Source organism: Haemorhous mexicanus, chromosome 6 (assembly GCF_027477595.1).
Source record: "Haemorhous mexicanus isolate bHaeMex1 chromosome 6, bHaeMex1.pri, whole genome shotgun sequence".
Taxonomy (NCBI): Eukaryota; Metazoa; Chordata; class Aves; order Passeriformes; family Fringillidae; genus Haemorhous; species Haemorhous mexicanus.
The window spans coordinates 31555574-31570520 of NC_082346.1; the positions used below are offsets into that span (position 1 = coordinate 31555574).

A 14947-nucleotide genomic window follows, 5' to 3' on the forward strand; every position below is an offset into this window, starting at 1 on the left:
TCATTATGACAAGTCATGTTGCTACGTGGAAACAGGTTAAATTATTAACATTTACACGTCACCAGGAAGTTTTTCTAACTTTTTGTCTTGTGTCCCAGCAGCTTATTCTTAAATGCTACTTCTTCCCCAAAAATGAACATGCAGAAAGAAATGCACACCAAAACCCAAGTTGGCATTCAAGGAAACTGAGGTAATCTGGGAGAGGGGATTTCCCAAGATGTTCCCTCCAGCCACAAGCCAAATTTGTGTCCCAGCCCACTCAGGTTACATACAATATGTGCCAGAGTGGTTTTAGGTGACCAACCCATCACTGGTCACAGAAATTACAACGGGTGGGAAGGTGGTGCAAATATATTATCAAAGCAAAATGTGACAAGGGATGGCCAGTTAGAAGAGGAGCTACCACAGGACAGTTTCAATTGTCTCTGGGGTAGTAACTGGAATCCAGCAGCAAATTTATTGAATATGTGTTGGTACTCAATTAATATCCGAGCTGTCTTGGCTTCACTGGTATTTTCATCAGAGTTAATAACCAGAGGTTAGCAGCCCTGAATAATGCTTTGTTCCCTTTCAGCAGAGCTCAAGGCTTAGTCTCAGCTCTCCATCAGGGGAATGGGGGAAAGAATGCTTTCTACCCCCAACTCTTAATCTCACTCATGTACAGAGGTTATAAACTCCAGGACAGAAGCTGTCTTTTCTGTTCACGTTTGCACAAAAGAGCCTGCAGTCTGGACAGCCAAAGAGATCTGCAGATAAACAGGAAGCACCCAGCAGTACAAGCCTTGTGTGAGGTCTGGAATAGGAACATGACAAATGGAAGATCTCATGCAACTCGTACATGCAAATTGCTTGAAAAAGGATGGCAAGGCAACTAGTAACTCCAAGCAAGCTTGTGGCAGCCCCTAATGGTTTAATTATTAAACTAGTCTCCCTATCTCACACTCTCTTGACAGAAGGGCCCCAAACAAGTCCCCCACATACAGAAAGAACTTGCTACAGAGACACATATGCAGCTGAGAGCTGTGCTCTCCTCTTGTACACAGAGTTACACCTAGGGAAGGGAAAAGGAGTTTTCATAGAGAATAGCTTCTCTCCCCATCTGTCCTTTTGCACCTGAAACCTCAGTACACTGCCATCCCTCACCCAGGTCCTGCCAAGCAGTTCCAGGTAATGCCTGGAGTCACCCCCATGGCAACCCAGTGCAAATCTGGTCTCTGCATTGCAGAGATGCTGAGCCCACCCCAGGATAAGCAGCATCTGACTCAAATGGGTCCTACCTGACAGGCACTGATCAAAATGCATCTAAATTTACCCCTTTCAGATATGGGACAATGATATGGGAATTTACCTTGGGAAGAAAAATATTGAACAGAAAATTTAAAGCAAATTCTGACCTCAGTGGAAATATTTTCCATTCAAATTCAGCTCACCTACTCAAGACCACAAAGATACACATTGCCTCTAATTATTTAAAATAACCTTCTGGCAACACGCTTCACGGCTGTCCTTACCCCAGAGAATGGTGAAGACCACACTTTAAGCTCTGCACAGGGCCAGCAAATTAAATGCAGCAGTGGGAGGTGTATTTCTAGCAGAATTATAAAAGCACTAACAGAAAGCTGGAGAAGAAAATTGATGATGTGGATACTCAAAATTTACCTAGTCTTTATGAATCTGTCACAAGACTTAGTTTAGCAATTTCCTGGACATTTAATAAATACGATGTGCAGCATAATTTCCTAAATTCTTAGATTGACTGCTACATGAACTAGGGAATCCAAATGGTCACCCTGCATTTCTACTTCATAACACTTTCAAGTATCCTTCCATGGTGAACAGCACCACCCAGCCACACCCCTCCCTCCTGCCCCCCCGAAAAACCAAGTCAAGATTCTTCACTTAAAAGTTTAGATCTTGTATTCTGCTGAAGCCAAGCTGAAGGAACTGTGCAGAACTGTGTACTGGGGTTTCTGAACGTGCAGCCCACTGGCAGGAGCAAGTTCCTCTTGCACACTGGTGAACTGGGGAGCCTTACACAGCTCCCATGGTACAGGAGGCACAGAAGAATAAGAATCCCTTCATATACCCAGTTTCCATCACGACTCCCCCCTCCTGCAGCTGCTGCTCCTGCCCAGCTGCGTGCCCAAGCCCCTGCTCCTGCCCCCAGGCAATCTGTAGACACAGACCAATGCCACAGCTCAGGAGGTGAGGAGTGTCCTGCTCAGACCCTGCAATAATGCAGGCACAACAGGGTAGGGAGAGATTTCTCACCTTTTCTTCAGCACCTGCAGTGGTGTTAATACCTGTTTATCCATTCTTGGCCATTCTTTAGGATGTCTCTTAGGAGCTATTGGGCAAAAGCAGAAGAAAAATACAGAGCATTCCAATCCCCTTTAAGCTCAATGTGACAATTTTAATCCTCTAACTAAAAGGAAAGAGGGGGAAAAATGAGATGGACTGTGACAGGTTGGAAGGACTAAATCCCCGTTAACTAGGGCATCAAGATTTAAAGGGCTCAGCTTTGCACACATCAAATGTCTCTCACAAGGTCCTCACAGGAACACTGTCCCCTCCAATTCCTCAGTGCAAGTGGAGACCCACTGCCCCAAGGATGCTGGCAGTGAGCAAGAGAACACTACTGCCATGACACTGCCATGCCATGACTGGTGCATCCAAGCCCATGGGGGTGGCAGAAGCACCCAGGTAGCCCTTTTGAGTCACAAATACAAGGGGTAGCAAAGGTACCAACCACCCAGGGCAGTGATGCACAATTAACAGCTGAGCAGCAGCAAAGAGAAGAATGTAGCTATAGCCTGTATTTCACATTGGCCCTGCCACACACAATGATTTGTATCACCCTACCATGTTTCCTTTCAACTCTAACACGTCTTTCCTGAAAATGAGGCTTTAGGCCCAAGAAAATTAATGAGTGAATAATTTATGATGCATAATTTTTAATAATGCTGTAAGGAGAGTGATGCAGGCAGATCAGCAGATTTTTCCTAATACCTGATGTGACTCAATCTGTATCCTGTGCTGTAAGGACAGTGTTTGCTTTCACTGTTAGCCACGTCCTCATGGCTCACCTAACATGTAGCATGAGATGGATGTCTGTTCAAGTACCTGACCTGAGCCAGTAATCCAACTGCTCACTTAAAATCCTTTCACACTCAGCCAAAGGCAGCTTTTGATAGGTGCTTGGGCAGCTTCTCCAAGGCCAGACCTCACCTGACCTCATCTCATCATTGCCTGGCCTGACAGATGCACAGTTAGTCCTGATGGAATGCTGATTTCCCAAAATCTCTTTTGGGCTGCCCACCCAGTGTGGTCCAGTTTTCCCAGCACAGACTGGAAATGCCCTGAAAAGTCCCATGGGGCCACTCAGCTAGCAGGCATGGCACAGCAATGTGGCATTCCAAGACACGGCACGACCAAACACAGGGAGGATACAAACCAGATGCCAAGTTCATTCAGATTTGCTCCAAGAGAATTTTTGGAAAGGTTACCTCATTGCAGAGCATCCATCCTTCTGCTGCCAACCCAAGCTCAGTATAAACACCACCCTGCACCTGAGCAATGAGAGAAACATCCCTTTGCTCACCCCAGCCTGGCCCTGACAGAGGAGCCAGCTCTGCAAGTGAAGCATCAACAGGGATGTGGCAACTGAGCATCCCTAGGCCAGAAATAGGGTTGTGCCCCTACCTGTTTGTCAATGCTCCTGCCAGCCCCACAGAGGTCACTGTGAGAGGCTGTTCCCTATCTTTAGGCATAAAACAGGCAGTTCAGACAAATGGAGACATTTCAGAAGGTTGGGAGACAAATACAGCCTACTCCATCAGCAGCCTGGTGGCTGATATTTCCCACCACACAACCAGATCTGAATAAATCTCACTGAAGGGTACAAAGAAAAAAAAAATCCACCAAAAATGACATGCATATTACAGCACCTGGAAAATACAGCATTATCACACACGCCAGGGCTTGGCAGTGAGCGCTTGCACCATTCAGTTTTTAACTCCAATACTTCACATTATTTTTTACAATTTCAAAAGACTACAGGGAACTACATAGGAAGCATGCAATTATTTCAATTTCATTGTGTGGATGTGATGGCTCCCATTTGCAGTGCCACTGTGTCCAGATTCCTGTACTCAGAGACTAACTGACCAGTTACCCAAGGAGCTGCACTGCTTTTTGCAGCTCTTATACACTCCTCTTTATTCATTATACTTTTCACTGCATAGTTGGTACCAAAAGGCACAAAGTTACAGCATGGCATTACTGGGCATGACGCTCTCTGGCACCAAATACTTTGTTCAGGGCACTCAGCAGGCAAGCAAGCTTTATTTTTTCAATTTTGTCCTGCAGAAATATTTTTTCAGAGAACCTCTGCAGACACTTTCATTGGTTAGAAGCACTTTTTCAGTCAAGCCCTAGCTGTTTCAGGGCAGTTATCCAAAACAATAAAGGCAAGAAAAATTGTCCTTTTTTTTTTTCCTCACAGGCTCACAAAATGTCTGATACAGATTTCAGTACAGGTGCTTTCTCTCTCTGCTACTGTCAAACAAAGCCTCCTCAAAAAGATCATATTACAGCTTACAAGATGAAAAATTTGTGACGTGGGAGAATTGAAAACAAGAGGTTAAAGCAGATAATTTTCTGCAGCTTTAGCCTGCAGTGACCATGCTGTGACAATGAGAAGTTAGAGCACTGCCCCAGCCCAACCAAGCCTTGAAGCCTGAACTGCAAAGTCAACCCTCCAGCTCCACTACAGCAGGACAACCAACCAAGTATCATCTCACCAGCCAAAACAGCTTCCCAGCCCAGGGGCAGCCACATGTGACAGCATCATTCACATCCTGGGGATGCACAGGGACAGGGACAGCGCTGTGGGACCTGCAGTGGCACTGCAGAGGCAGCTGAGGCAGATCTCTGCAGGGACCATGCCCCCAAAGGAGGCGAAAGAAAGTAGCACCAAAGGGAGTGTGCAGCTGCCCATCAAAAACATGGTCTCTACCAACAGTGAGAAATTACCCATATGCTCAAAGCACATCACAACATGGGTAATTTCTCTGCAGAGATAGGGCCCAAGAGACCACTATATTCTTTTTGACTTGTCTCCACAGCCCCAAACACAACTGGGACACGGAAATCTGAAGCGGACAGTCCACCTGCAGTCCTTTATCACTTTTATTAGTTGCAAGAATATGTGCTTGTAAAGACACAGCAAAAGACAGCAGTGGGTAATACACTGCCTTTTCTAACAAATCCTTTTGTTCAGCGCATGAAGCTTTGCCTTCAACACCTTCCTCTTGCAGGAGATCGGCCCTGATCTGCTACATTTCTGCTAATCCGCATACAAAGGGAGAACTCAACCACGTGTTTTGCTAAGGTTATCTCTCTCATCTCCAGCACTTTACAAAACTCGCAAGCTAAGCTGCCCAAAAGCCCTGTGAAGTAGATAGACTTTGGGGAAAAGGAGGCATAAGAAGAGCCGGTAAGGAAGATGAGTTCAGCTCAGTCAATAAGGCAGCTCAGCTCCCACTCCACGGGTCTCACTGTGGTTCAGTCTTTACCTTAATGCAACATTATGCGACGTGCTGTGGATTGTGGCCTCTGCACTTGACACTGGACAGAGTGCCAGCAGTGCCAGCTGACAGGACAACCCCAAGGAGCCCACAAGCCTACTGCAGGAGTGTGATGGTGTTCACAGAGGATGAGGGAAGAGACGAGAAAGTTGACTCCATGTTTCAGAAGGCTTGATTTATTATTTTATGATATATATTATATTAAAACTATACTAAAAGAATAGAAGAAAGGATTTCATCAGAAGGCTAGCTAAGAATAGAATAAGGAATGAATAACAAAGGTTTGTCGCTGACCGAGACAGTCTGGACAGCTGGACTGTGATTGGCCATTAATTAAAAACAACCACACGAGACCAATCACAGATCCACCTGTTGCATTCCACAGCACCAGATAATCATTGTTTACATTTTGTTCTTGAGGCCTCTCAGCTTCTCAGGAGGAAAAATCCTAAGGAAAAGATTTTTTCATAAAACATATCTGTGACACAGGAGCTGGCAGACAGGGCTGGAGCAGCACATGAGAGCAGCATACACGAGCAAAACAGGAAAGAGAAAGCAAGGTGCTGGGACTGGCACATGGAATAGGAACAACCAGCTGGCATTCTGTGGGGGCCAAGGAAGAGCAAGAGATTGCACTTTGCTGGGCTTTGCCCTGGGGCTTCTCCTGCAGAAGTGGGACAATGCACAGGTGAGCCAGGGTCCCCTGCTGTCCCAAGTGCTTCATCCCCAGCACATTTGCCTCTGTTAGTTTCATTGCCTTTGTGCTCTGCATAACTAAGCCAGTTTTCAGTGCTCCAAAATGGGCAGTTCAGTGCCACTGAAACAAAACATCTCCTCCTTTTGCCTTTTAAGTGACTCTCAACCTGCCTGCCTTGGAATGAAGTATCTGGACCAAGTTTCACCATGGCAAACAGCAACCTGAGATATCTATCAAAGCTTTCTGTTTCCAGCAACTCCGCTAAATTTTTAGTTTTTAAATCTTAAGACAGTTTTGTATATGCAAAGATCTAACTGAGGAAGCAGCTGCATACTAAAGAATGCTTCAGCTCGCTAAAACTTGCAACTGCTTCACCCACTGATTTAATGAAAAGGCTCTATTAAAAAATTAATGTCCTGGAGCACTGCACTGGTCCTCCCCTCACTTCTACACACTCTCCCAGGCTGCCCAGACCACCATGTTCCCCAAACCCTGGCTACCTCACTGCAGCTACAGCATCATTTTGATTAACAATTAAGGCCAGAGCTGCCAACTGGATTTTATTAACATTACTATTGTGAACAATTTCTTTCGTTTTTGTTTTATTTTTATACATAACAAGGTCCACTGGGACAAATGAAATATAAAATAATTTTCTGCCATTTAGGCAAACAGCAGCCATTCCCACATTTTTCAAACATAAACACTGTAAATAAAACATTACACCGACAAGTTGTCACTGAATCTTCCTCCTGCAGTAATACCCTAAGAGAAAAAGTTACCAAGTCATCCTTTCCCAGGGAGCTGGCACAGGCCCCATGTGCCATAAGAGAGATGCCACAGAGATACAAAAAAAAAAAAAAAAAAAAAAAAAAAAAAAAAAAAAAAAAAAAAAAAAAAAAACCCAAAAACAAAACAAAACAAAAAAAAACCGCAAAACCAGTGCTCCAAGGGTCTGGCCACAGCATGAGCGGCTGTCACAAAACTCCAAGCATTAAGGGCTGTGTCCCCCACCCTGATACAAACTAGGAAGAGCAGAGGCTATACAGGTGCTGGGAAGAGCCAGGCAGGTGCTGGATTTTGGCAGTGGAACAGGCCAGGCTGAAGAGCACAGACAAACCCAGCAACTGGCAGGTTCTTTTCCATCTCATCTCCAACACCCCAGATAGCTGCAGAGCCACAGCGAGCAGAGCTGCTTTGTGGGATGGCAGGATGGAGAGATGAAGTTTCCTCCACTTTTCCTTTAACTTGAAAGAAAGATGTTTTAAGAAAACAAGAGCATTTTGTGAGCTGTTGAACGTGGCAACTTTACTGGTTTGCTCACCATACCTTCCTGGCCTCAGGGTGTGCTGCTGCTGCAGCCATGGTGGTCTGGCTTAGAGGCAGCATCACAGCCCTGGGGAGACCACAGAGCCTCCTGTGCTCTGTCCACATGTGTGCAAACTCAAACACAGACACTCAGCACAAGAGCAGAAAGAAACCTACAGAGCCATATGCATGATCCTTGCCCCAAAAGGCAGGAGACTCAAGAGGGACCAACCTGCTAGGAGTAAAATGGTAAGGAAGCTGCTGAAATGAGCTGTGGCACCTCATTAAAAATTAGGGCTTTTCTCTCCATAGCACAGCAGGTCATGAAATTAAGCCTGAAAATATGCCAATGCAAGGAAATAGTGCTGATGCACCTCTTGCAGTGTTTGTTGGGTTTTTTAATTTATTTATGATGCACCTCAGTTCCCGGAGTTACATACCTGCCTCCAGGGAGGCACACATGCAGGAGCCACATGGGATACAGATCCCTGAAAAATGGTATCATTTGGCAAACCATTAAAGTTGCAGCTTATCCCAGTTGGGAGGAAAACAGCATCCTCTGAAGGCTGCACACGGACGAAATGTGATGAAGGGATGAGAATAAAATCATTCGTGAACACGCGGTGAACATCAGCCAGCACCTGCTCTGTGGGGTTCAGATACCCAGGAGTCAAAGGCAACACAAAACAAAAGCAGCAGAGTGTGCTGCTAGCTAGGTGCTCCAGGGTCTGAAGAGCATACATCAAGGTGGTCTTACTTGGTGGCAAATACAAGCATGGCTAAATGTGCCAGTCTGGCAATTCACAGAAGCAGGTAAAGCCCAGCCACTGCCTATTTTCTGGCTAAACAAGATGTGGGAATTAAACAATTGACATCTTTCCTCGCCAACTTGTTCTTTGCCTACACACACCACCCGTTCTGAGCCAAGCATCCCAGTGGAGGCTCCTGCTTGCTGTCTCACCACAGGCAGGTGACACACAGTTCAGTGATGTTTGAAGAGCATTTAGAAACCCTTAGCTACAAGGAAAAAGGATCCTTGACCTCATCTCCCCAGTGCTCATTTTACATGGCTGAGCACAGAGGTAGGTAGGCAGCAGCCAGGAGGGCTGGGCTCAGGTCACCTGGGCCAGCATTACAATTCAGGGCCTCTCCACTGCCAAACAGGCTGCAGTGGGCTCACAGAGCAACTACACAGGTCACAAAAGCTGGCAGGACAAAGACAAGAGACAACATACCGAAATCCAAAGAGCAACTTACAAAGATAAGAGGCATCATACCTGCTCCAAAGAGCAACAGGGCATCAGCCTAACACAATTCTGAGCATTTAAATAACGATACTTTTATTTCCACCTTCCAGTCATGTTGCTGCTTCCCTGCCACCCCAGAGAAGTCAGCAAGCTGGAGAACCCTGTGGGCAACCTCACATCCTGCTTTTGACTAGGGAATAGGAGAAAATACTCCCACCCTCAGCTCACAGTCAGCCAACAGAAAAATTTCTCTTTCAAAGCTGCCTACCAACCATCCCTCTCACTAAAAAGCTTTGCCCACGCTGCAGCAATGGCCTCGCTCTCTTCACTGGAACACAAGAGCGCTGGGCGAGCCTCCCATGCTGCAGTCTTTAGACAGGGAAGAACAGAGCCCTGGGCTCTGCTCATCAGTGCCATGCTAGAGCAGATATGCAGCACATGGTGAACAATTAACCACCTGTACATAGTGCAGGAATGATGTCAAAGCCCTTCTAAAGACACATAGCACAGCTTCTGGCCTTTGGAAATTTCCTGGAGACAGGAAACAACCTTTTGCCTAGAAGAGACAGAAAAGAGTCCAGGGAGGAAGCTCATCTTCCAAAAACACACAAGCTAACTGTCAGAGGTTTTAGGGCTCCTTCTAATCAATATGAAACTACGCTGTGCTCCGGAGAAAAAAATGCATTTCTAGGAGTGTGGTATTCATTTGTGTTTCTACCCTCTGTGGTAAGTGGAAGGAGAAGCATGCAGGGCTTGTCTTGTCACCAAGTGAGCCCTGCCATTTGCCAATATCTGAAGTTTCATTTCAAGCATTTCATTCAAGCATTTCTGTAGAGCCTGTTTGTGAAGAGCCTATTGCAAAGAGGCCACATGTCAAGATTTCTATCTATAAAACAGATATCTGTAGGATCACTATTAATGCACAGGCTGTTTCTGGGACACTGATCTCTGACAGCTCCATGTCCCAGCTTAAATATTCAAAGATTTCCCTGCTGACTCCTGGAATCAGACATCCACATTTTAAGTTCAAAGTTGCGCTAATAAATATGAGGTCAACAAATAAAAAACAGTTTCAAGCTGAGACTTGCAATTGACTACAGTGTTTACCTGAGGTGACTTTTACTCTTCACATGAAGAGAGAATAAAAAAGAAAAACACAAGCCCAGAAAGCAGTTTTTAAACCCATGCAATACACTTGCACTTGCCCAGGATTTGAAATGTCATAGCATAGATGCAAGAGCAGAACTCTTGGACTCACTCATCCGAAAAAAAGATTTTTTTCTTTTTCCCAGACAGAAAAGCAGCCAATTTTAGAACTGAAAAAATATTTTTCCAGAGACCCATAAGTCACATGAGTCACCCTTATTTGCAGATGAGCCCAAACCTGAACTCCAACATCATCACTCATGCAGAGCAGAGGAAAGCAGAAGCTGGATCAAAATGGGCAGCTTGTCTCAGTGGCTCTGCAGAAAGCCAAGGGATAGGGAAGCATGCAGAGCACAAGCACGCCTCCCCTTGTACATGACCGCCATTGTGCATTAATTCAAATAATCTGACTTCAAGGGGAATGAACTCGGGGTTGAGGGCTCTGCACTGCCAAAGGACAGCTGCTTCTCTAGAGTCATTATTTCTCCAGTGGGGCAATAGAACTGGCACATTTCCTGTGCTGGCTGGGAGAGGGTAGTGGGCTGTGCTGGGGAACAAAGGCAGCCACATGCTGAGGACAGTCTGCACAGCTACTGCCCTGGCCTGACCAGTCCTCTGGCTCACACACAGAGCTCAGACCACGAGACCCACTGCTCAGACCCTGCTAGATGCCACACCCTGAGGGACAGTGGTGTCCCCAGACCTCCACCAACCTTCCTGCCCTGTGCCCACATGCAGTCACCTCCCTGCTTCTGCCCCAGCAGCACAGCAGAGGCCAAGGCTGGGACAGCTCGTTGTGCACATCACTGCTAAGCCTGTTAGGCTCCCCACGGCCATAGCACTGCATAGTCACACGAGCACACACATTGCCTCCCACAGCAACCCACCAAACCCTAGGGAAACCTGGGTGCATGAGGGAAAGCCCAAAGACCACAAACCCTTCCTGTTTCCTTCTCTATCCAAATACATCATGGCAGGCCAGGATGTGAAATTTCCACCATGCCCCACAACCAGGTGCATGAGGAGAGGGTCCTCCTTCACCGCAGCTACTACTGAAAGCCCTAGTGGGAGGGCTGGCACATCCTGGGACCCCAGTTACAGAGGGACTTGAGATGCAAAGGATGAGTATTTTTCCTTGCTAAGGGATTTCAGGCATGGAGCAGCACTGGAATGATTTCACAATTTTGAGAGCAGGACCAGATTTGGAGTGGCTGTTGCGTGGCGGTGTATCTTGCAAGGACAGGCTTTGTGGTTAGCCATGAGCACATACTGCCCCCCAAACAACAGCAATATAATCATGTGTGGCACTGCCACAGCATCCTCCTCATGAGGATTTTAAGGTGCTTGGCAAATGATATGGATTCATGTAACCTCATAAGCCCTCTGAGAGGGAGTAAAGTAAATGCTATTAAAAAACAGAAGGGATAAGCAAGGAAACAGAGAAATAAAACTGCTACACCAGCATGTTCAAGCTCACACAAGAAATCAGAGGCTCAGGGGGAGCTTCCTCTGCCACTAAGGTGGAATCAAAAAGGCAGGAGTGCTCCAAATCCTCTGTTCAACTCAGCCCTGGCCAGCCTAAGAGCATCTCCCAGTGCACCCAAAGGGCTTCAGCAACAGCAGCACTCGCACAGAGCTCCTCACCGTGCTCATTTCCACAGTCCTGCTCCATAAAGGGTCCAAAGCAGAGCAGCCTGAACTAGCAGCAGCCCCCAGCCCTAGTGAGCTGCTAATAACAGAAGTGCTCTGTCCAAGAGCCTCAGCCCTGACTTCTGAGTTTCGGCAGCTGCAAGCAATGGCCAAGGGGCTCAGCTGAAGATTTTCCACCCTGCTGCCTGAGGGCTGGGACTGCTCTGACAGCATTTTCCAAACATTCACAGGGCTTCCCAAACACCTATAAACACTTCCCATCCCCGCTTTACAGGTGAAAAAAAGCGAGACACAGGCCAAAAAATCCCAGAGCCAGCTAAGGAGGGAGGCGGGCAGCCCTGGCGCCTGGCCCCTGCTCGACTCTGACCGGGCTGCTGCTTTTATTCGATTCCATGTGTGCGTAACCAGCTGACAAATGGATTCGCAGCCAAAGAGTGACACACAGTGCAGTTCCCGAACAGCTTCAGCTGGATCACTCTTGGGAATGGTATTGCTGGGCCACTTCTTGCTCCAGGGGCTGATTTATTTTTTATGAAGTGATTGCCTAGAGTTGGGAGAGCTTTATTGATGCTATTATACAGGCTGAAGGGAGGACAAATCACCCTCACAGACAGGGCAGAAAGGTCCTCATCATCCTCAAGCCAGGAGCTCAATTTTATCCCCCTACAGAGCCCACAGATACCCAAGGAGGGCAGAGTGGGGTGCTTTCAACAAAACTGAAGTAGCACATCAGGGCACTGCTACAACTCCTCTGGTTAAGAATGGAGCCCTGGGGGCTCCCGCCATCTCCCTGCCCAAAACCCAGCCTGAGCCCGACTCAGACTGCTGCCTCTGTCTTGAAAGAGACTAAAGTCCCGAGTGGCGCCCAGGTCCCCCATCTGGTAGCCAAGCGGAGGGGGCCGAGGCAGAGCCTGTTACCAGCTGTACAGTCACCGGTGTCCCCCCGGCCCGGTGCCCGGAGGAGGCTGGCCGGGGCAGGAGCTTTTGAGAGGTCATGGCTCTCAGCTGGTCCTGACAGGAAAGCACTGTGATCACATACATGCGTGTGTGCGTACATATCTGTGTGTGAGCACCTTCTGAACGCGAACTAAAAACCTTCCAGCTGCTTCACCCGCCTTTTTCCACGGCCAAGGGCAGCCGCTCTCAGCCGGAGGAGTAGAGCCCGGGCTGAGAGCAGCGGAGACAACTCGCAAACACTTTACCCAAGGCATTACTCTATTCCCCCGAGAGCGCCCACCCGGCTCCCCGATTGTAGCGGCTGCCATGGTGACAAGCACGAATGCTAAAATAAACAGAAAGCAACCCGAAGGCAAAGCGCAGCCCTCCGCTGGCGTACCCCGCGCCCGCCGCGGCGGCTCCCTCCCCGAGCATCCTCCCCGCCGCGGCAGGACGGGATGCCGGCAGCCGCCGCTCACTCACGATGAGGGGGATGGTCCTCTCCTCCCGGCGCAGCTCCAACCTGCCGGCCGCCCTCTGCCCGCTCCGGGCGCCGCCGCTACCGCCTCCGGCGGACCTGCCGGCAGCCGCCGAGCGGGGCTTGTTGTCCTGCCATAAGTAGTAGAAAGTGCCCAAGATCCAGGCGACGGTCAGGATGGCGATGGCATTAGCCCTGATCCTCCTCATGCCGAGCGCCCCGGGGGAGCCTGGGAGCGCTGCCTCGACGGGCAGGAGCGGCTGCGGGAGGAAGAAGAGGAGAGCAGGAGGCGGCGGCGGCGCGGCTCTCCCGCCCCTCACCGCTCCGGCCCCGGCCCCGGCCCCGGCCCCGCACCGCCCAGCCGCCGCCGCCGGGTCCTAACGCCTCGCCCGCTCCGCCGCAGGGGGCGGAGGGCTCCGCGCCTCCTCCTGCTCCTCCTCCCGGCCGGGCCGGCGCGGGGAGCGGGGGCCGGCTGCCGGCGGGGATGCGCTTGGCGCCGCAGCTGCAGCGGGGACAGAGCGGCAGAGCCCCCGTGGCGGGGAGCGGGTGACACGGGCTCAGCCCAGGAGATGGCTTCTGGGACGCGGGCAGCGCACCAGCCTGCGCTCCTGCACCGCTGCCCCGGTGGGACTCGTGTCTGTGCTGCCTTAGTCGTGCCCGTAAGGCAGGCGGCCAGCGAATACACCGTGGCAGCCCTTGGCACACGGGCTCTAGGCACCCACTCCGTGGAGATGAGCCCATCTCCCACTGAAGCTGTGGCGGCTGACGGGAGCGAGGCCCTTGGGCTGACAATGGAGCTGCCCAAGCACCCGCTCCCATCGCTGCCACACGCAACAGTCACACGCGCCTGGGCCAGCGCCACAGCCTCGAGGCCTCTCAAGCCCTGCGGGAGGACGAGCATGGCAGCGGAGAGGCAACGATGATACAATTCCACATTACAGGGCACTGCTAAAGCTGTAGCGGTAAAAAGCTCATTGAATCCAGCCCTGCGGGCAGCTTAAACAACAGAGCACGCAGCTTGTGAAACCAAGTGACACTTAGGCACAGTGCAGCTGCCGAGCAACTAGGGCTTTAAGGTTTGCAAGAGCAGGAGGAGGTACTGAGAAAACTTAGAGGGAAAACAAATGTTTAGAAAACAAAGGTGGTTCCAAGGCACCTGATTACGAGGCTAGATAGAAAATGTGGGTACTTCCAAGGCACCTGATGAGGGGATTAGAGTATTTGCATTACAGTATGGAAAATGTCATCAGGGCTTCTAAATAACGTTTTGCCCTACTTTCCTCCTGACCACATGCCTCTAAGTGTAATTGCAACCTGCCCTGCTAAATTGCCCTTTGAGATTTACCTGCACGCTGCTTGTTTCCTGAAGTACAGCACAGTACAAAATTCAATCGTCAGACTCGTTCTGTGGGCACTCAGGGCAGAATACTGTTTCCAGGACCAGCACCTCCCAGGCCTGTAGCACGGCTCCACATCAACCTCTCTGCCAAGCTCCCTGCATGCCTGATGTAGAAAATCTTAGAAAACATCTCGCATCCTCCTAGGTACTTTTCCCAACGACCCGTGAACCACACACAGCTTCCCAGGCTGACTAGCCCTAGTCAGTGGCAAGGAGAAGTTTGAGACGTTTAAAAACCAAAGTCTTCCAAGGGATCAACAAAAACATAATTCGTCTAAAATGCTCAGTCCACACCCTGTGGAAGGTGGGCTCCCACTATTTTCAATCTCTTTCACAGTCTTACTGGAAAAAGAGCATCTGCTCTCCTGTGTGGGTTTGGATCCAGCAGCTGCCTGGGCTGCAGAGGCACATGAAGAGAGACAGAGGAGCTGTACCAAGGAATCAGAAAAGAGGAAGACAGGAAGTAAGATGTATTCATATCCATGTGACAGCAGAGCT

The 14947-nt window shown here is 49.1% G+C and overlaps 1 protein-coding gene across 2 annotated transcripts in view; it reads right to left on the reverse strand.

Moving 5' to 3' along the window:
• Positions 1-13363, reverse strand: part of GALNT16 (polypeptide N-acetylgalactosaminyltransferase 16) — a 75455-nt gene extending 62092 nt beyond the window's left edge. For both annotated transcript variants that reach the window (XM_059849692.1, XM_059849691.1), the window contains exon 1: positions 13056-13363. In XM_059849692.1, coding sequence (XP_059705675.1) covers positions 13056-13259 — 204 coding nt within the window. In that variant the 5' untranslated portion in view covers positions 13260-13363. The remainder of the gene's footprint in view (positions 1-13055) is intronic.
• Between the last annotated feature and the right edge of the window lie 1584 nt (positions 13364-14947).